At 55.3% G+C, this 20,533-nt stretch overlaps 1 protein-coding gene and 1 long non-coding RNA gene across 2 annotated transcripts in view; both read right to left on the bottom strand.

The window, feature by feature from the left end:
- Positions 1-20,533, bottom strand: part of LOC134495998 (uncharacterized) — a 159,640-nt gene that overhangs the window by 4,643 nt on the left and 134,464 nt on the right. The gene's annotated exons all lie outside the window — the stretch shown is intronic.
- On the bottom strand, positions 1,923-17,577 carry TNK1 (tyrosine kinase non receptor 1). The gene is made up of 14 exons (XM_063301698.1): positions 17,557-17,577; positions 12,329-12,499; positions 11,471-11,544; positions 10,204-10,398; positions 9,000-9,152; positions 8,457-8,725; positions 7,818-7,944; positions 6,847-6,993; positions 5,231-5,325; positions 4,476-4,679; positions 4,009-4,085; positions 3,572-3,915; positions 3,245-3,340; positions 1,923-3,032 (listed from the first exon to the last, which is right to left on the bottom strand). Exons 2-14 carry the CDS (start codon positions 12,489-12,491, stop codon positions 2,910-2,912), a joined length of 2,067 nt encoding a protein of 688 aa, XP_063157768.1. The 5' UTR covers positions 12,492-12,499; positions 17,557-17,577; the 3' UTR covers positions 1,923-2,909.

The following is a 20,533-nucleotide window of genomic DNA, read 5'->3' as shown; positions in this document are numbered from 1 at the left end:
TGCAGACACCCCTGTTTTCAAACTGATGATCAAGGAGTGTGTGAGCCCTGGGGTGGGCAGGCTGAAATTAACAGGAGTCAGCACAGGTCTGCTGTAAATTATCATGCCTAACTGACCCTTCTCTCCTTTGACAGAATTATTAACTTAGTAGATCAGGGGCATGCTGTAGACATAATTTACCTTGACCTGGAGTTTCTAGTGATGTTCCCCTTCATAAAATGGTGAATTATGGTGAATTATGAGCTAAATGATACCTAGAAGGGAATGTAAAGATGACCTCAGTGAAGGAATGAAGGACCCTGACTGAGCCTGCCTTGAAGGGCTGACAATACCACTGTTTGATGGCCTCACAGTTGGTTTGGTGACCGCATCTAAGGAACACTCATTAATGGCTGCACTTCAGCTTGGCGGAGGAAGTATTGAGTATCCTCCCGGAGTATTCCCGAAGTATGGGAAGTATTCTCCCAGACCCCATGCTGCTCAATATTTTTATCAAGGCTTGGATGGAGCAGAGGTGACAGTCATGTTTGCAGGTGATACAAAACTGGGAGGGTGGCTAAGAACTTCAGAGGAGAGAAGATTCAAAAAGATCTGGAACAGGCATGAGGAGTGGATGGAACTGAAGAGAACTGCCAATTTTTGTACCTGGAGAGAAAAATGGAAGGCCCAAGTCTAGGATGGGGATGGGATCTCGGTGTACCTGTTGACCACAAGTTGAACATGAGCAAAAAGGCCAATACACTCTTGGGTGCTCTAACAAGCAAAGAGTCCAAGTCTTGGAGCAATTCTTATGCTGGCTTGTGCCCTGGCCAGACCCCATCTGGGCTCCTGCATCTAAGGACCGTGGACCACCTGGAGCGTGTTCAGAGGAGGGCTGCCAACACAAGGGGTCTGAAAAGCAAGCCACATCAGGAGAACTTGAAGACTATGTTGGGCCTTCAGAAGACATGACAGAGGGGAGATAGAATGGCAAGCTTCAACTATCTGAAGGGTCGTCACCCCAAAGAGGGAGTGGAGTTGTTGCTTGATTACCACCGAGGGCAAGACCAAAGGCCGTGGGTTAAAGCAGAAGAGTCTGTGTAAAGAGGGTTGGGCTTCAATCATCCAGTCATGCGCACCCCTTTGAAGCAACTGACTATGTGGGTTGTCAGTCAGAGAGTCCCTAGTGCAGTGTTTTCAACTTTGGTAACTTTAAGAGGGGTGGAGTTCAACTCCCAGAACTCCACAGCCAGCAAGGCTGGCTGGGGAGTTCTGGGAGTTGAACTCCACCCCTCTTAAAGTTACCAAAGTTGAAGAACCCTGCCCTGCAGTAGTGGATTCTGCACTGCACATGGGCTGGACCAGATAACCTTTGGGGGTCTCTTCCCATTCTGTGATTCTCTTATTCTGGGTATGGGGATTGGTCGTGGTGACTTGCAGGACAAGCCATGTTTAAAGCAAACCATGACACCACTATTTGGCCAGTCAGTGAGATGAACGTTGGTGGGAATATGGCGGATGGGAAGAATATAGCAAGGACGCCCGGCAGAAATTCTGCAGATTCGGCTCCATCAAACACACACTTGTGAAATTCTGTATATACTGTAGGTCCATCGCTAACAGCAGCCCCCCGGCTACAGGTAGTCCTCGCTTAACAACCATTTGTTTAGTGATGGTTTGGACTTACGACGGTGCTGAAAAAACCAACTCATGACCATTCCTCACACTTAGGACTGTTGCAGCATCCCTGCAGTCATGTGATCACGGTTTGGGCACTTGGCAACCGGTTCGCATTTATGACCGTTGCAGTGTTCCGTGGTCATGTGATCGCCATTTTTGACCTTCCCGGCCGGCTTCTGGCAAGCAAAATCGATGGGGAAACCGTGTGATTCCGACAACCACGTTGTTCGCTTAACAACTGCTGCACAAAAGGTCATAAAATTGGGTCGGATTCGCTTAATGACTGCTTCACTTAGCAACCTAAATTCCAGTCCCAATTGTGGTCGTTAAGCAAGGGCTACCTGTACGTGGGATCCTCCCTCTGCAAATGAACCAGGAGGAGATTATGCCCATTTCTGCACAGCCGCCTCTTTGGAACACCGGTGTGCGCTTCCTTGCTCGGTCTGAAGTGGTGCCTGGATTGAAGCCAGTGCAGAGAGCACCAGCAGGGAGCGTGTCCCCTCCCCCCCTCCAAAGACCCCCTTGAGGTGCACTCACAAATGCTCCCCGTTATTTGCCATCTTCAAACGTGACCCACGTTTACATAAACAGAAGGAGCAGAAAAGGCTTCTTCCCGTCGAACAGCCCCTGCTCTTGCCTGCTGTCCCCCCAGGGACGTGCTGGGGCCGGATGCATGGGCCTTTGGGGAGAGGGCTGGATGGACCCTTCCAGTTTGGCCCCCAATGCTCGCTCTCTCCCCCACCCCCAAATATAGCAAGCTTCCATGCAGGGAACAATCTGCGACTGCAAGCTAGCCAGGCTTATAAATAAGAAAATCTGCAGATCACGGGAAGAACGCAGGCTATAAAATGAACGTTGGGCGTTCTCTCATTTGCTATCAGGCCATGGAAGCAGTGGCACAGCCCAGCTGAAGGATACCTCCTTGAAGAGGACTAGAACCTTGTGCCGCAAGGCTAGGACAGGGTCTGCAGACCCAGGCTGGTCGACCTAACCATCGGCTGCAGTAGCTCTTCTGCCCAAACGAGCAGAACCGAGACCCCTCTGGGAATATCTGGCTGGTTGGTTTGGGGGCTGTTCACACACGTGGCCAAAGTTGTTAGTGGCAGGAGAATGAGCAATGAGTCCCTGGGGAGGCCCCCCTGAAGGCAAGCGGCGCTTCCCCACCGACCGGCCCTTGCTCACGGGTGCCAGAGAAGGCGAGACGCGGTCCCTGGGCCTCCATGGCCTTAAGGGCCGCCCCAGGGGGCTGCTCAGGTCCGAAGCCCCCGGCTGAGGACATAGCGCGAGGCCATGGCGAGGTTCCAGCGGTGCCTCTCCAGGATCCGCCGACATTCCTCCCAGGAGAGGGAGCTGAGGTGGAACAGCTGGCCAACCTGTTGGCAGGAAGGAAGGGGCTGCGGGTCACGCAGCTCCGGGCCAAGGTGGGGTGCTGGGGCTCCCCTCTTGCCCGAGGGTCCCATGGCTGCAACTTGGCAAGCTAAAGCCTGTCCCCCTCTCTCTGGGACACCCCCTCCCCCCTGGGGCACAGCTGGAACTGCTGGCCCACCGGCACCGAGATGGGATCAGTGGGAGGACCATGCCGCACCTTCAGCATCTGGACCGTCTTGGAGACATCCCAGTTGTGTGTCTTCAGGGCCTCCTGGCATTCCTCGGTTGTCACCCCGTGAACCCGTTCTTCTACCTGGAGGGGCCAACCGGGCATCGTCAGCAAAGAGGCCGCAGGCTCCCAAGCACAGCTCCCGAGGCCTCGCCTTGGACTCAGCGCGGGAGAAGAAAAGGTTCGCAATGGGGGGACGTGGGGGGCAGGCAGGATGAGCACGTGGGCCTCCCCCCCTTCAAGGCTTGGTTAGCCTTCCCAAGGCTTGACTTTTAACCGCACCCTGTGGGCATCTGTGAACACACACATCCTCACCTCCTTGATCTTCTCGATCTCACTCATGGTCAGCCTTTGTCCGCCAGAGGGTGGCAGCCCCACGGCTCCTTTAGGGACCGGCCTGGGCATCCGTGGGTCCTTCTCCTTGGGGGCGGGGGCACCTGCCTTGGGCAGAGCCCAGGAAGGCAGGACCGGGTTCGGGAAGCGGGACGCAGGCTTGGGGCCGCGGCTCTCGGGCGGTGGGGCCAACGGGAGGGGCGCCGGAATGTCACTGAAACGCCGCTGGGGGCCCCCACCGGGCGGGTCCATCCTGCAGGGCAGGAACCTCGGCTTGTGGCGCAAGACAGTCAGCTCGGAAATGGACTCCAAGCTTTTGGAGAGGCCTGGAGGGGGAGCAGTTGAGGTTAAAGGGGGTGGGTGGGGGGAAGAGGGGCAGAAGGCCCCCTTAGTCCATGGGGGGGGAGGTGGATACTCACGTGCCAGCTGCAGCAGCTGCTTGCCCTTGCTTGGGTTCTGGGGGCTGAGATTCCCCCCGTGCAATTTTGGCTTTTTCCTAGGATAGAGAAGACACACGCAGCCCGGCTCTAGTTACTGAAGACATATTAATTCCCTGCAGGGCGTGAAAATTAAACCTGGTGCCCCCCCAATGGGTCTCTGCTCCCACCCAGATGAATACCCTGGAGCCAGGGGGAGAGCCAGATGTGGGGGCCCAGTGGCTGCACCCTCCTCTGGCTATGCTCCTTCCCTGCCCCACATCCCCTGCTTGCAGAGATGGGGTTAGCCCTTCTTGCTGAAGCCAGCACAGGAAGTGCAGTGCCACCACTGGCCACTAGGTGGCAGGACACACACCACCACTGGATGGAGCCCTGCAGGGATCCCAATGCACATCCTCTCCGATGTGAAAGGCATGTGGGTGGGTGGGAGATGCCCATCCCCCACATACTCCTCCTTCTGGTCTGGAGCCCCCCATGCTCGATCCGGGTGGGTGTCCCCATGACTCAGGTGGAGCAAGGAGCTTCGGATGGGGAGGCCGATCCGCGGGGCCCCAACGGGGGGCACTCCTTCCTCGGCCGTCAGGACGGAAGACGGGAAGATGCCAACTTTCAGGGTCCGCTTATTCTGCCCTCGCCAGGTGGACAATTCGGGGCTGGAGGGGCGAGAAAGGAGGGAGATGAGAACACGCCCCACGGTGCCCTCTATTCTAAATTTAGTAGCACTGGGGGGCTTTCGGGGACCTTAAGTCTCAGGCTTCAGAAACCTGGTATTTCCTAGCTGGGTTGGGACTACAAATCCCATTCACTTATGGTAGGCTCTAGAAAAACCGGGGGATGTTTGGAACAAAAAAAAAAAAATATGGCATGTTTACAACTTGCGGCCTCTCAGCAGAAGCAAGGAGAGGCAGGGGCTAAACCAAGTTTGCTGGAGGCTAAGAGAGGCTAGACGGCCACCTGCGGGGATGTAGTGTAGTGCATTCCTGCACAGGGAAGGGGTTGGTCTAGATGGCCTTGAATATCCCTTCCAACCCTTCCATCCTACGATTCTAGGGACAGATGCCAGAAGACACAGAAGAGAAGAAGAGACTTGAGGACTAGAAACTTGAAAAGCAGGACCCAAACAGGAGCCAGACGGAGAGGAAGGGGTAGGAAGGCTACGTCGTTGGTGTGGGGGTGAATGAGAGAACCCGGCACCCTTGCTCACCCGCCTTCAATCACCGTGACCACGTCGTTCGCTTCCAGCCGCAGCCAGCTGGGCTCACCCAAGCCGCGGGAGGCCTTCACTTCTTTGGGACGCAGCTGCGTTAAAGAGAGGCGGATGAGTCGAAGCACAGCCTCAGCAAGGGTTTGGCAGGGCGGGGCTGTCCACAGGGCGTGGTCAAAAAAGTCAAGATGGCAGCCAAGTGGATGCCACCGGAGCTCTGCCTGCAAAGCTTCTCTCTGCCACCTTGACTTTTTTGACCACACCCTGCCAACCCCCAGCTGGAGGGGATGCCTGATCCCCAGGGAAGGGGCTTCTGCCTCCCCCCTTGCCAGTCCTCCAGCAAGGTCCCCAGAGCCTTTCCAAAACCCAATGCCCGTTTTAATTCCTCATGCAACAGGAAGCAGGAGATAAACACAGAGGCAGTAGTAATAGTCGCTGTATTTAATTCATGTCCTCTTAATGACATGTCCTCTTAATGACAGGAAATCCCCCTTCGGCTTGGCTATAGCCACTTCTGTATCCAGCCCCCCTCCCCCCCTTGAAAATGTGCAGCCCTGAGTCCAAATGCTTTTACCCCGCTGCTTGAACAGCCTATCAGCCTTTCTGCCAAGACTTTTCAACGGCACAGGATCCAAGGAAAGCTTTTTCCTTGCTTTGCTTATTCCAGCTTAATTAGATCCAATTTCTGGCAATGCCGTGCAAAGGAAGAGGGGTGTGCGCAGGGCAGCCCAGAATGTTAAGATAACGTCCACATCTGTACAGGTAGTCTTTGCTTAACCACAATCGGGACCAAAATTTTGGTTGCTAAGCGATGTGGTCGTTAAGCAAATATGACCTGATTTTACGACCATTTTTGTGGTGGTTGTTAAGTGAATCACATGATTTCCCCATTGATTTTCCTTGCTGGAATCTGGCTGGGAAGGTCAAAAATGGCCATCACGTGGACGCAGGATGCTGCGACAGCCATAGATGTGGGGACCGGTCGTAAGTTGTTTTTTTTCACTGCTGTCGTAAGTCTGAACTGTCACTAAATGAACAGTTGTTAAGTGAGGACTACCAGTACAATCAAAGCTCTGCTCTTTTTTAAACGTGTGTAAAGGTAGAGGTGAAAAGCGGTGGGAGAGGAGAAGACTGGCACCCTTGGGTTAATTTATGAATTAAATACAGCGACTATTCCTACTGCCTCTGTATTTAATTATCTCCTGCTTCCTGCTGCATGAGGAATTAATTGTAGGGTATGAAGTTTACAAAACTATGCATTTCTTCTTTTTTCACAGTTGATAAAACCTGTAACCTGGTTGCTGCACCAGGGTCTTGCAAGCTGCCTGCCTTCTGGGCGGGCGGACTTCAGCTCCCAGAACCACCAGCAGTAGCACAGCCACCGCTGAGAACTCTGGGAGTCGAAGTCCACATGTCTGGAAGGAACTACGTTGGGAAATGCTGTGATTGAGCCACACCCAGCCAGCCGGCGGTCCCGGCTGGACAGCTGCTGCCCAGACAGGGGATCCACCTCCTTCTGTCTCAAGGATGGCCATCCAAGGGGGTTGGGCTTGCTTTATCATGGGGCCAAAGGAGAGACATCTTCCCCCCCTCCCGCTCCCAGGCCTCCCGCTCACCTCCTGCAACAGGTGGACAATGTCCCGGAATTTTGGCCTCTCTTCGGGGTTGTGGGCCCAGCATTTCAGGGCCAGGGAGTAGATGCCCCTCGGACAATCATCGGTCCTTTCGAGCCGTCTGCCTTCTCTGTCTATTTTGATCATGATCTGGGGGGTGGGAAGGAAAAAAAACCACACACATTTCAAGGTTAGGTGTAATGGTTGCCTATTCTAAAACACCATCTGACTCATGAGCAGGAATTCAAAGATATCTGATTTATTAAAGAATAGTATGCAGGGTCACAGAGAAGGCTGAGAATGATGAAAGCGCGCCAAATGCAAACTAAAAACCCTCGGTGCAAATGGGATCCCTCCCCCCCCCGTAGAATCTTCCCAAGTCCACAATCCCAGGCGCTCCTAACTGTCTCTGATGGTCGCGGGAAAAGTCCTTGAGCAGAGCACATAACCCAAACACATTCCATTGTAATGAATACAGATACCGAGCTCGGCACAAGGTCTCGCAGCAGCTCCCTCCCAAACAGAAACGCGCATCAGCGCCCTGGCATGGGAAACGTTACGATGTATGAACTACATTGAATCGGTGAACGTGACATTAGGGGCCACGCGGTGATCCGCAAGACGCTCAGAGCGTCACGAGGGCAGCTGTGAGCACACCTCTGCCCATTTTTATGCACGCTGCACACCTGATGCCCGTAAAAAACAGGCGGAGCTTTGTTTGCACAGCTGTGGCCACCATCTTGACTTTTTTGACCGCACCGTGCAGACACCCCAGCAAAGGCAGCTGTTCCCCCAGCATCAGTACTGGAAAGCCCACTGCTTCTGAACAGGGGGTTTCCATTCTTACCCAACCTGGCGATCCCCAGATGTCTTAGACTACAGCTCCCATCATCCCCCAGACTGGCTTCTGCTCTAACCACTGGCAACTCTTGCCACTCCCAGGAAGCTTGGAGGAGGCCATCTCTTGGTCTCACCTGCCTCCCCGTCAAACCCATCCAGGGCTCTTCGCAGTAGGAAAACATCTCCCAGAGGGTGACTCCGAACATCCAGACATCGGAGGCGCTGGTGAAGATGCCCAGGCGCAAACTCTCCGGGGCACACCTGGAAAGACGGCAGGGGGGGGGTCGGTCAGCTGGGAGGGCCATAACGTGTGATTTGCACAGCCAGCAGAGCAAAATGCAAGACAACGGCATCAAACTGGAAAGCGCTGCAGGGTAAAAGTCGCCAGACCCAGGATTGCTGGAGGAGGACAGCAGCTCAGAACTTCCTCCCGTCCTCCCCAGCACAATCGCTCAGGACGAAAACTGGCAAACAGAGGTCAGTTCTGAGCAGAAAGAGAAAGGTTTGCGAAGGGGAAGGTGCGGGGATGCCAGGAGCCCTCTTGACACAGGGATCCATCAGGGATGCTCAGGGATGTGCCAACACTTCCCCTGCCCAAGCCCAGGTCTTACCCTCAAATCCTGGGGTGCTACATCCTTTCATTCAGGCCTGGACAGCATCCCTCAAGACTCTAGTCCTCATGGCAGCTGAGGGGTCAGCAGCAGCATGAGGAGGAGGGGGAAAGTGGTTAAATCCTCCCCCGCTCAGCAGGGTGGGTGAAGCAGAAGCCTTACCAGGCGAAGGGGATGCGCCGGTGGGCCGACATGACGTAGCGGTCACTCTTGCTGGACAGTGGCCGCAGGAGGCCAAAATCTCCGATCTTGGCGTGCTCCTCGGAGACCAGGAGAATGTTGCGGGCGGCCAGGTCCCGGTGGACGAAGAGCTTGGACTCCAGATAGGCCATGGCCCCTGCCACCTGGACGGCGTAGCTCCAGAGCTGGTGCAGGGGAAACGGGGGCTGGAGGCGGTCGTACAGAGAGCCCAGGGCAGCCAACTCCGTTACCTGCCAAGAGAACGGGTGAGCGGGGGCCCGGTCCATCCCACCACAGCCTGAGCCCCAAAATAACTCAGCAGGCTAAACTGCTGGGAAAAAACAGGAAGTCTTAAAATGGGTGGGAAGGCAGCCCTAGGGTTACATGTCTTGTGCAAACCCAGCTAACGAACCCGCACACTCGTGTCCTTTGCTCACACATGTCCAGGACTCCTGAACCCCCCTGCTGTTCAGACACCACAGGAAGAGTTTGGAAGGATACTGGAAAATGTGCCTCCCCCCTTACCATCTTGAGGGGCTGGGTGAGCACCACGCCGTGGAGGCGGAGGAGGTGGGGATGATCCAGGCAGCACATGCCGTTGACCTCATTGAGGAAGTCAATCAGCACCCCTGGATCGGAGGAGACGTCTGACCGCAGCGTCTTCACGGCCACGGGGACCTAGGAGAGGGAAGGAAGACCGGAGAGGGCAGTTCAGGCCTCCTGCTCTAACAGCGTGCAAAGCGCACCCTCTCTGGGATGCCGGAGGCAAGCTAGGCGGGCACCCCCCCTCGTCTCCTTGGAATGGTGACCCTGCAGTGCACTTTACATGGGGAAAGGTCTGGAAAGTGCAACTGGTGCAAAATACAGTGGCCAACTGCTGGTCAGTGCAAGGGCCTGGAATCATGTGATTCTTGGATGCTGAAAGATCTTCATTGGCTGCCAGTTGCCAACCACATGCCACTTTCCTTTAAAGCCCTAAATGGCTCAGCATCAGATTACCTGCAGGTCCCCTTTCCTGCTCTGAATCTGCCTGGCTACTCCGATCTGGAGAAGCTCTACTGAAATGCAGGGAGGGTCCTTCTCCAGCGGGTGGGCGGGGGGGCAGGGTGCGGAATGCACTCCTGGAATAACTGAATTTCCTCCCAGGATGGAGGATGACCATGGCAAAAGACCATCTCTTTCACCAAGCTGTACAGGTTGTCCTCAACTTATGACTGCTCGTTTAACAATGGTCCAAAGTTATGACGGCATCAAGAGTGGGTGCTTTATGGCCTGTAAAGCACTTCCAAGCCTCGCAAAATCTTGCACATCCCCCATGGTCACATGTTCACATTTTGGGCACTTGACAACTTGCTCGCATTTATGACCAACTGCAGCATCCTGCAGTCACATGATCACATTTTGTGACGTTTTTTGCCATTTTCCAGCAAAAAGTACCCAGCTGGATTCGCTTAATGACCATGGTGATTTGCTTAAAGACCTGTGATTCACTGCTGTAAAAACGGTTGTACAATCCGGTCTGGTCATGTAGCAACTTGACTTACAACCGCAACGAGTTACAATGGAAATTCTGGTCCCAGTTGTGGTCGTAAGTCGAGGACTACCTGTAAACTGTTCGCTGAGCCAATCTGGGTTTTAATGACACGCACAGCTAGGGAGGCCGGTGATGAGCAAGGCTGAGGTCCCTTGGCTTAGCAGCAGATGGGCAAATGGGCCAGGTGTGGCTTACCAAGGCCCCCCCAGGAGCATGCCACTCGGCACGTTGGACAATCCCGAAGCAGCCATCCCCCAGCCGCTCGTAGAGGTGGAGGTCCCACTCGCTGATCAAGCATTTGAGGGAGGTGTCGGTATCCAGCCGGGGGGGAGCCGAGGGCTGGGGGCTCAGGGTTTCTTCATTTTCTGGACTTCGCCCTCCCGTCAACATCTGGGATGTGCAAGAAAGAAGAAGGACAACGTGGGCCTGGTGCCTGTCACAAAGGTGCTAAGCCAGTGTTTTTCAACCTTGGCCGCTTGAAGATGTGTGGACTTCAACTCCCAGAATTCCCCAGCCAGCCTTGCTGGAAGTTGAAGTCCACACATCTTCAAGCGGCCAAGGTTGAAAAACACTGCACTAAGCACAGGAGCAGCCACAGCTGTCTGCAGGAGAATCAGGGCTCTCTCATTTCCCCTCCTTGAGAGCTCTGGGCTGCTTACAAGATGCCAGAAAACTTCACTAACGGAGTTGAAAAGTAACGGCACAATACAGAATTTAATGGACCTCCATTCAGTAGAGTTTGGATGCCCTAGACGGAGGCTGAGCCCAGACTTCAGCCCTGTTTAATGGACCAGTCTGCTAAATCTAATGGCATTTGCCCACACAAATTTTGGAATTAGCAGACTGGTCCATTAAACAAGAGGGAAGTCCAGACTCAGATTTGGTAAACAAAGGAAATTCAGATTTCAATGGCCTCCACCCTCCAAAGGTCCCTTAAGGAATAATAATAATAATAATAATAATAATAATAATAATAATAATAATAATACGTACATACATACAAGCTAATAAATACATTCTAAATCTTCCTGCAGTCAGGAAGGGCACATTTCAACCAATCAAGCCAGCTGAGCATGTTTAGGTGCCTTACAGGTGAAACCAAAGAGGGTTCACACACCATCTTAAACCCAACGAACAAAACACCGTTGCAGTGTTCACTGCTGGCATCCACTGACGTCCCGCACATGATAAAATCATGAGCTTAGAGGCAAAGGACACGGTTTATGGGATCTGGGTCACTCACCAATGCAAATTCCACAGTTTGTGTCAATTGCGCAACCCCATCATGAGGTCACTTTCCCCACTCCCGGCACTTGTCAGGACCACATGAATTTGCCCGTGTTTGGCTTTCCAGAACCTGCCCAAGCGAACAGCCGGCTTCCCCTGGCTTGCTGCAGCAGAAACGCCTAGCTGAGTGTGTCATGCGGAGTGTGTCCCTTCGAGGGAGGGTCAGGGCACCCACCTTGTAGACCCAGGACTTGGGTCGCTGGCTTTGGCCCCTCCTGCGCTTCAAGGCCTCTTCCAGCCGCCGCTGCCCTACAAGAGAAGGTGCCAAGAATGGGGCCAATTCCTCAGACCGGGAAAGCCAAATTCTCACCCCAAAGAATGCTGCCAGCCAAAGCGCTTTGCCTCAGTGGGTGGCTGAATGGCTTTGTGACCTCAGGGATGTGCTTCCAAGGAAGGTCGCAATTCCTTTTCTTGGGCAGGCAGGAAAAGAAGGGAGGCCCCTGTCTTTACCCATCTGCCCCCTGCTCTTAGAAAAGGGAGACATAGATTTATTTTAAATTGACATACAAGTAGTCCTCGACTTCTGACCATTTGTTTAGCAACTGTTCATAGTTACGATGGTGCTGAAAAAGTGACTTACGACCGGTCCTCGCACTTACAACCATTACAGCATCCCAGGATCATGTGATTGCGATTTGCGACCTTCCCAGCCGGCTTCCGACAAGCAAAATCAATGGGGAACCGCGTGATTCTCTTAACAACCGCCATAAAAAGTGTCATAAAATCGGGTGCGGTCACATGATGCCTTGCTTAATGACCACACCACTTAATGACAAATTTTCCAGTCCCTATTATGGTTGTAAGTCAAGGACTATCTGTATGCCCATTTTTAACCCATTGACTCCTGTTCCATCCTCCTTTTATACCATGCCCCCTCCCCAGCTTTTTCTCTCTGCAGCTCATGAGGACTAGAAAGTGTGGAAGCCTTGTGAGGTGTGATGTGGAATCTCTGAGCAGAAGCCTCAGTTCCTGCACCCTGCCAGCGCCCTGCAACACTGTCCCATGTCGCATTTGCTGCCTTTTGCCCCCTCACCTGGGCGCCCCATGCCAATGCGGTCTAGGTCAAGGGGCTTGACGTAGTCGAAATGGCCCGGGCGGGTGACGTGGAGCTCCTCTCGGATCCTGGTGTAAAACTGTTCCAGCTGGATTTCACTCAGCAGCTGAAGGAGCCATTCCGTCCCATCATCAGGCGCCATCAGGGGGCCTACCAGGCGGGCAGGAGGAAACGAAATGGAAGGTGTGATTAGAGAAACCTCACGTTGATATAAAAGTGCACTTCAGATGTGCAAACTACTTTCAGTGACTGCTGTAAAGTCAGCAAAATTCATCCAGGTCGGACCTGCCGGCAGCCAGAAAAATTTTATCAAGTCCAGACTTGCTGGATTGTATTTCCCACCTCCACAACCACCGAGGGCGAGGGGAGTTGTGGTGAAATGCATCTAGAAGGTTCTGTTCTCCATCCCTGTTCTCGTGGGAAATTCACCCCCTGAAAACATTCTCTCCAGGGGCAAAGAACGGAGCCCCACCCCACAGGCCAGAATCGCACTTGGGCCAGGCAACAGGTCAATATCCTGGGTGGTCAGTTTGTTTTGCCTTCAACGTCCCTAGGAGAGCAGATCAGAATCCAACAGGTGTGGCTTTTTCGCTGGCACAGAGCCTGCTGTTTGCAGGACCAGGGAGCCCTTCCAGTGTGATGGGAGGGGGCTTCCCAGCCTGCATCCCCCTTCCCCCGGCTGACAGATTTCTGTATCTCAGCCTGAAGAGTGACTTCCCACCCAGGCATCTGGTCCCAGACACATCTGTGTATGAAATACTTGGCCTTTCTATGGGTGGGTCTGGATTTGGGGGGGGGGCTTGGAAAACATCCAGTCAAGGGGGGAAGTGAGCAAACTGGCCAAACTGGATCCACTTGGAGATGGGCTGGGCAGCATGGGGGTAGGGGAGAGAGGAAGTCCCTGGGTGGGTGAGGGGCAGAGAAGTCCCACCCCAACTTTTCAGCCGGTGTTGTGAGACAGGATGAAATGGAGGGGTGCTGGGGTCCCCCTGCCTCTGGGCAGGACCGCAACTAGGGGGGGCAAGCGGGGCATGTGCCCCGGGCACCGTGCTGGTGGGGCGCCAAAATGGGTGCGGAATCTATGTTTTCCCCAGGTGACACAGACCCCAGTTGCGGCCCTGCCTCTGGGGGCAACCCCATCTCCAAGGCCTCCTCCCTGCCAGCCAGCACATTTCCCAGAGGGGGGCCACCAGCTTTGCAGCTGCTGCTGAGGAGGGGGGAGCCAGCCGTCGCTCGTGACTCACCCCGCAAATGCGGGTCAGCCAGCGCCTGATTGATCTGCCTGCATTTCTGGGGTTCCAGGAAAAACAGATTTCCAGAAAGGGGGTCAGGAGCCCTTCGCCTCCCCCTGCCGCTGCACTCCCTGCTTCTGCCCAAAGTAGGGTGTCACCTCATTAGCCCCCTTCCTGGACTGGCTTCAACGTGAGCTCCGGAAAGGCTGGTTTGCACAACAGGGAGGCAGGAAAGCGGGCTGGCCCTAAACCAGGATCGCTGTGTGGGGACGGTTCAGCCTGGCTCACACCCTGTGGCCATAAACCAGGATCGGTTTGCTCTAAAACAGGTCCCCTTCCGGGGCGGCCAGAACCGTCCCCAATTTCGGGGCAGGGGGGCAGCTCTGGTCTTCCTGGCTGGGGGGGTGACTGAGGTTCGTTCAAGACATTCATTCCTCACCTCTGCATCCTGCTGCAGGAACCCTCGCTAGGACGACAGGCAGAGGCTCAACAGGGAGTGAGGGTCCTGTCAGCAAGGCAAGACTCATAAAAGTGCTATCACGGCTACCACCGCCATGTATTTGTGATAAACTTGCCATATGCTTGCCCTCAAATTGTTAAAGATTTTCGGTTGTGCAGTATTTTTATTTTAAGATCAGGAGACCCCTCAAACAAATAAAATAATAAACAAATGTGATCATACGCTATAATAATACACCAAACACGAAATGCCAGTGCAGAGGGGAAAGCATTGCCCGGGGGCAGGGCGTCGGTGCGGCAGGGGAGGTCAAAAAAGTCAAAGTGCCCCCACCAGCAGAGCCCGTCCCTTTTTACATGCGTTGCGGCCGCCATCTTGACTTTCTTGACCCCTCCCTCCCCGCTGATGCCCCGGGCATTACCCAACCTTCTGAGCCCCCCGCGCCCTCCCCCCCATTTCCCTCCCCGGTTTCTCTCCATCGCCGGTCGCCCCAAGTCCTTCCTTCCGCGCAGCCCCCCCCGCCCCCGGCGAACTCCTCCCAGCCCAGGGCGAACACGGGTCGGCGAATCGGGCTTGCCCGCGGGGGGCGGGGGGGGCTCCGGAGCCCCTCCCCCTCGCGGCTCTGGCCAGGCCGCCTCTCCACCGCCCCCTCCCCCTCCCCCTCCGCGCCCCCTTCCGACGAGCTGTGCCAGGGATCCCCGGCGCTGCTCGGGGTGACCGCGGCGGGGGCCCAACCCGCGGCTTTGCGGGGCTTCGGAGCTGCGCCAACCTGCTCCGAGGCGCAGCCGAGCAGCCTCCGCTCGGCAAGCAGGCTCGCGCCTCGGGCGGGTTCCGGCTATTTTCCGCCCTCCCTGAACCGGGAAGGCACGTCGGAATCCACCTCTCGGTGACCTCGGCGGCCCCAGAAGCCCTTGCGGGCTGGCCGAAAGGGGGTAGCCCCAACCCACGGAGGGGACCCCCGAGTGTGGCGTGGTGCAAGGGCTGCCCCCTCCCTGAACCCTCTGCCCCGCTTGGAAACACCTGCCAGGGGAAGGGGACGCATTAGCAGGCTGTTAACCCAGTAATGGGGCTCTTTCACGGGGCCCCGAGAGAGGCCCGGGCGGGTTTGCAAATGAAAAGGAAGTGATCCCGAGGAAAATTCAGCCTCTCTTGGAAAACCTAGCAAATTCATACCCCACTTTTGTCTGCATACAGACTGGGCAGTTTGGGTTGATTCTGTGCTGGGGTGGTAGGAAATCTCCCGGAGGGGCTTCTAGCCACCTGCCTGCCCCCCAGGGGATGGGTGTTTGTGGCTGGAGACCTCCCCACGGCAACAGGCAGGCCTCTGTGGCAGCCATTTAGAGGCAGTCCCTGCCACCTGTTCTCAAACCATTAATAACAGAAGCCTTGATGCCAGCCCTGCGTGCAACAGGGGAGAGAGCAGACCTAATTAGGCCTGAAGGGCACACACACACCCGGTCAAAATGACCAGCCACCCCGAGTGCTCACCCTTTGCAGGGGGGGAGCGCTGCCGGAGCGATAGCTGGGCCATGCAGCGCAGCACAACGTTACCAGAGATGACCCCACCGAGATTCTGTTCTGGACCTCCCGCGAGAAGCCCACTCCCACCAGATTCAGCCTTCCATCTGCGGGAGAGTGGGAGGGGAATCACACAGGGATCCATCAAAAGTCCCGATGATGTCAAAATTGACACCATGCACCTCATTACATTGCTCTTGCCGTGACATCACGGCCCAAGAGGTGTCACCGGTGATGGAACACACCTGATGACACTATTCTGCCAATGCCATGCCTTAGGTACTAGCATCAGAGGCCAGGGTGCCAGGAAATAATGGTGGCACTCGTGGGAAGTTGGCAGACATTTGGCATAGGTGCTGCTCATGCCCGAGGGCGCCCCTTTGCTAATTCCCCGTTTCATTCTTTTTAATTAAAGAATAGGAAATAAGTTAAAAATCAGGTGGGGCAGAGATCCTGGCCTCTGTCTGCTTTGCCCCATAACCTACATTTAACACCAGGCCACCAGGTCTGACACCTTCCACAGGAAAAGCAGAGGGCCAGGACCCAGCATTCCCCAGCCTGAGTCGGCCTGGATGCATGGGACTGCAGCCTCCATCATCGTAGTCCCATGCACCCAGGCCATTTCCAAACAACATCCAGGAAAGTGCAACCGTCCGCTGAGGACCCAGCGGGGCAGCCCTCTTTCACCACGGCCAGCCACCACCATCTTAGGGGGTCGAGGCCAGAGGTCAGGTCTACGGGGGAGGCATGAATCTGCTCCCCAGCATCTTGGTTTTCCCTTCGCAAAATTGTCCCAAGCTTGGCCTTGGGAACAATTCTTCCCTTGCTTTAAGGCCACTGTTCAGAAAGCGTCAGAAAACCGAAGGACTCTAGTTTCCCTTTTCCACCGACGGCTATTTATTATGTGTAGGACTACACTCTGCTGGCTACGGCAAAGCTTCTGCCTTTGGGTCAGAAAAGTGCGACCAGAGTCCTGATTTTGGGCTGTTACTGTATAGCTCAGTGTTTTTCAACCCTGGCGGCTTTAAGCCGCATGGACTTCAACTCCCAGAGTTCCCCAGCCAGCTTTGGGAGTTGAAGTCCATGCGGCTTAAAGCTGCCAAGGTTGAGAAACACTGGCATAGATTAACACTTTTCCCCCACCCCATGCTCAGTATCGGATGCTGCTTCTGAATAAGCCTTGCGTGTTGTATTTTCAGGAGCAGAAGAATTGTTTTGGAGGACAGGATGTCACACCAAGAAACCTCCTCTGACCTCAGCAACAGCTAATATGAAGCGGTAGATCCAAAAGACTGATTGGGAGCCAGTTTGAAAACACCGTTTCTGGCTTTCCCAGGGCAAGTCACCACAGGTTGGCCTCAGTTGTTCCCATCTGTCCAATGGGAGCAAGCAGGAGCACAGAACGCTTTGCGTAGGAGAGAACAGCGGCCAGGCCGTACTGGCAGGTAAAAAGGCAGAGATATCGAAAGCCAGGGCAGTGGAAATGAAAGGAGTGTCTGTGTGTAACAAAAAGTTAATATAAACTTTAAAGGCGCCTTACAGTGTAACTCGCGGCAACGGGCACCGGGCCAAGGCCGGAGTCACCAGGCGGAAGAACCCGGGGGAAATGCCCGCCTGCGTGGCTCCCTCCCCTCCGAACTGAAGTGCCCAGCCTTTATTTTCCCCTTAATTACCGCGGGAAGCGCCCAACAGGCCCGGTGAGCAACACTCAAAACTGGGGGAAGGATTTCCTGTACGGAAAAGGTGGCCGAGGAAGGAAATTGCAGCGGGGCAGAGGGGGGGGCGTCTGGGTGAAAGAGCTGCCCACTGGGAGAGAGAAGCCCAGCCGAAACATGCAGGCCCTACCAGAAAAAAAGCGCGGCCAGAAGCTGTACCGGGGAACATTAATTTCTTAATCAAGAAATGGAGGGAGGGAGGGTGCTCCGACAGGGGCACCTGGCTGGAGAAAGCAGGAACCGATCGTTCCCTCTGCGCCAAATCCCTCACCTTTTGCCGCCCACCTGCGCGAAGGGATCCGCGGAGAGTTTCTGCTTCGCTGTGTTGTGGCAGCAGATCCTCCCGGCCTGCCTGCCTGCCTGCCTGCCTGCCTGGACGGGCAGCCAAGGAGGGCGGGCGGCTGAGCTCGCTCCCCACGCCTCCCCCGCAGCTCACCTGGCCGCCAGGTGGGAGGAGGAGGCGGAGGGAGGGCCGAGGGGGCGGAGTCGGCTAGCCCCGAAAGGCCAGGCGGGCGGCTGAGGCTGCCTCCGCCCGGGGCCGGCGCAGCCTCCCACCTGGGGGGCGGGGCGGGCAGCCAGGCGCCTGGCCCGGCTCGGGGCGGCCGGGTCGCGCTTGCCCGCGGCGTCGGGGCCGGCAGGGAGGGCGCTCTCTCCCGGGGAGCTCCGGGGTCAGGGGGGGGTCCCGCTGTCTTTGGCCCCGGCCCTGCGTGCGGGGGGGATGTGACTCAGCGGACCTCCTGGGATGAGGGAGAAGCAAAGGGCCGAAGCCGAGCCGGGGGTACAAGCCGGGTGCAAAAGCTGTCTTGGGTGGACGACACTCGGGAGGGAGGGACGCGGGGAGGCTTCGTGGGGAAAAGGCCGCGTCAGAAAGCGGAGACGGAGGAGCGCGATCTTAGGAGAGGAGAATTGTTGTTCCGAGGAGGCAACGGAGGCAGAAACCAGACTGAGGAATTCGTGTTCCTCGACCTTGGCCGCTTTCAGACTGGGTGGACTTCAACTCCCAGAATTCCCCAGCCAGCCCTTGCTGGCTGGGGAATTCTGGGAGTTGAAGTCCACCCAGTCTGAAAGCGCCCTAAGTTGAGAAACGCTGCTGTACAGAATTTCAATACTTGGGGGTTCTCAGGTGCCACTAGCCATGGTGCCAAGATGCCCGCTCCCCAATGGTAAGGGTATGTGACCTCATGTGCCACCCTCATCTTACCCCACCACCCCGTGCAGTCAGATGGAACTTTTTAGCAGCAGGGCATCTGTGGGGCGGGCATAAAATAGAGGTGGCGGCTGCAATGTGTGATGGCAGCCCTGCCCACCACCGTGATACTTCTGACCCTCTGCGACCCATATAAGCAAAGGGGCGGGGCTTCCCTCACACAGCCACGGTCACCATCTTGACTCTTTTGCCCCCCACCCTGCAGCCACCCCTGATGTTAAGGAGGCCTTTTTCTCTGCTTCCAACACAAGCCTTGCTGTGCCAACCATTTATAATGCCTCGCTGATGATGATGTTGCTCGTGTCTCTGGGACAGGCATCAGCCAGCACCGATTGACTATCTGAGCCCTGCTGCAGCCCACTCCCCTCCTCCCCTCGCATGCCTGGTCCCTCCCCTTTGGGGCTCTTTTGACTGGGGCTCAAGGAGAGATCAGAGACATGGCTGCTGTAGAGCCATCTGCCCAGAGAATACAGTTAGTCCTCACTTAACAACTATTCAGTTAGTGATGGTTTGGATTTACGACGCTGCTGAAAAAACCGACTTACAACTGGTCCTCACACTTATGACCATCACAGTGTTCCCAGCAGTCACTTGAATCACAATTTGGGTGCTTGGCAACAGGTTCACATTTCTGACCATCACAGAATCCCGTGGTCACGTGATCCCCATTTTCAACCTTCCTGGCCGACTTCTGGCAAGCAAAATCAATGGGCAACCGTGTGATTCGCATAATGACCATGTGGTTTGCTTAATGCCCACAGTGATTTGCTTCACGACCACTGCAAAAAAGGTCATAAAGTTGGGTCGGATTTGCTTAATGACCGCTTAGGAACTGGAATTCCAGTCCCAGTTGTGGTTGTTAAGTGAGGACTACCTAGATTCCCCCGCAAGCATTACCTGGCACCATAGGGATACGGAGTTAGTGCTCTTCTGGAAAAGCACTAGGGCTGCTTTTAAACACGTGCTAAGTAGTCCTCTGAAAGACGGCTGGACTGATGGGTGTCATCTGTTCAATCAGGTCTGATTCTCAGCGATTCTAGAGACCAGCTCTCCCACATTTTCTGATTTTGTACGTAGACACCTTTTTGCCCACTCCACTCCAATTTTGAGTACTCCAGGGGCTGCTTCCTTGTGCTGTCAGCCACCATTCAGGACTGGCACTGCCGTTCCCGTGTTGGGGTACGTGGGACTGGCGCAAAACCAACAAGCATTCGGCTGGTTCCTCTTTTTGCCTGTGCTACAGGTCACAGAGCAGGGAGGATGTTCACTGACGGACCAGGAGAACCTCATCCTCACCTCCACCCACCAAGCTAGACATTTCTAGACCTGGGTTTAGAGCTCTCCTGGAAGAACGCTCCACCTGCGTTCAGAACACGGATGTTGGATGCAGCGGGGGAAAACTGCCTTGGAGAAGGGTCCACGTGAACGTCGGAAGCATCAAAACACTGCCTTGCAGGAATGTCCGGTGTCATATTAATCCAGGCAGGGTTGTTGGGGGTCCAAAAAGTCAAGATGGCGGCTGCAACCACGTGATACACCCTCCTTTTACCTGGGTCACACATGTGACATACTGCAGGTGGTAAAAGAGGCCGGGTTTGATCATGTGGTTGCAGACACCATCTTGACGGCTTTGAGCCCCCCTCCAACAGCTGCCCTGCCACATTGGCTTCCATTAAAGTTATAAGAGCTGCCACTCCCCCACCCACAAATTGGGGAGGGGGATTAAGGATGTGCCCTACCTCTGGAAGAGGGGCATGTGGTGTGGAGCAGACCAAATTCTTGGCAAGGGCCAGATTCAGCAGTTGATAGGCCGTAGCCGCCTCAGTTCGGCTCTGCCTGACAAGTCCATCGACCTGCTTTCGACACGATCGATTGCGCAGGAGGGCCCATATCCCTCCCCAAGCCGGAGTCAAGCCTCTAGCTGCCTGTTTTTCCCACCCACACAAATTGCTCCCAGCCATGAACAGAGAGCGGTGCTGACACATGGTCTGCATCACAAACACGGCGGGATCGCAAAACGCAGCTGGGAACACGGAGGGCCACGGGTCAGTCTGT

Source organism: Candoia aspera, chromosome 4 (assembly GCF_035149785.1).
Source record: "Candoia aspera isolate rCanAsp1 chromosome 4, rCanAsp1.hap2, whole genome shotgun sequence".
Taxonomy (NCBI): domain Eukaryota; kingdom Metazoa; phylum Chordata; class Lepidosauria; order Squamata; family Boidae; genus Candoia; species Candoia aspera.
The sequence above is the reverse complement of the archived record's forward strand: the minus strand, read 5'-3'. Positions and strand labels throughout refer to the sequence as shown.

What these genes read in the sequence shown, in the direction of transcription:
- TNK1 (XM_063301698.1), bottom strand. Translation starts at nt 12,491, where the DNA reads ATGGCGCCTGATGATGGGACGGAATGGCTCCTTCAGCTGCTGAGTGAA. An exon ending in TTGTCCACCTGTTGCAGGAG is followed by an intron (nt 5,326 to 6,846) that starts GTGAGCGGGAGG and finishes TCTTTAACGCAG; the next exon opens with CTGCGTCCCAAAGAAGTGAA. An exon ending in GCTCCAGACCAGAAGGAGGA is followed by an intron (nt 4,086 to 4,475) that starts GTATGTGGGGGA and finishes TCTCTATCCTAG; the next exon opens with GAAAAAGCCAAAATTGCACG.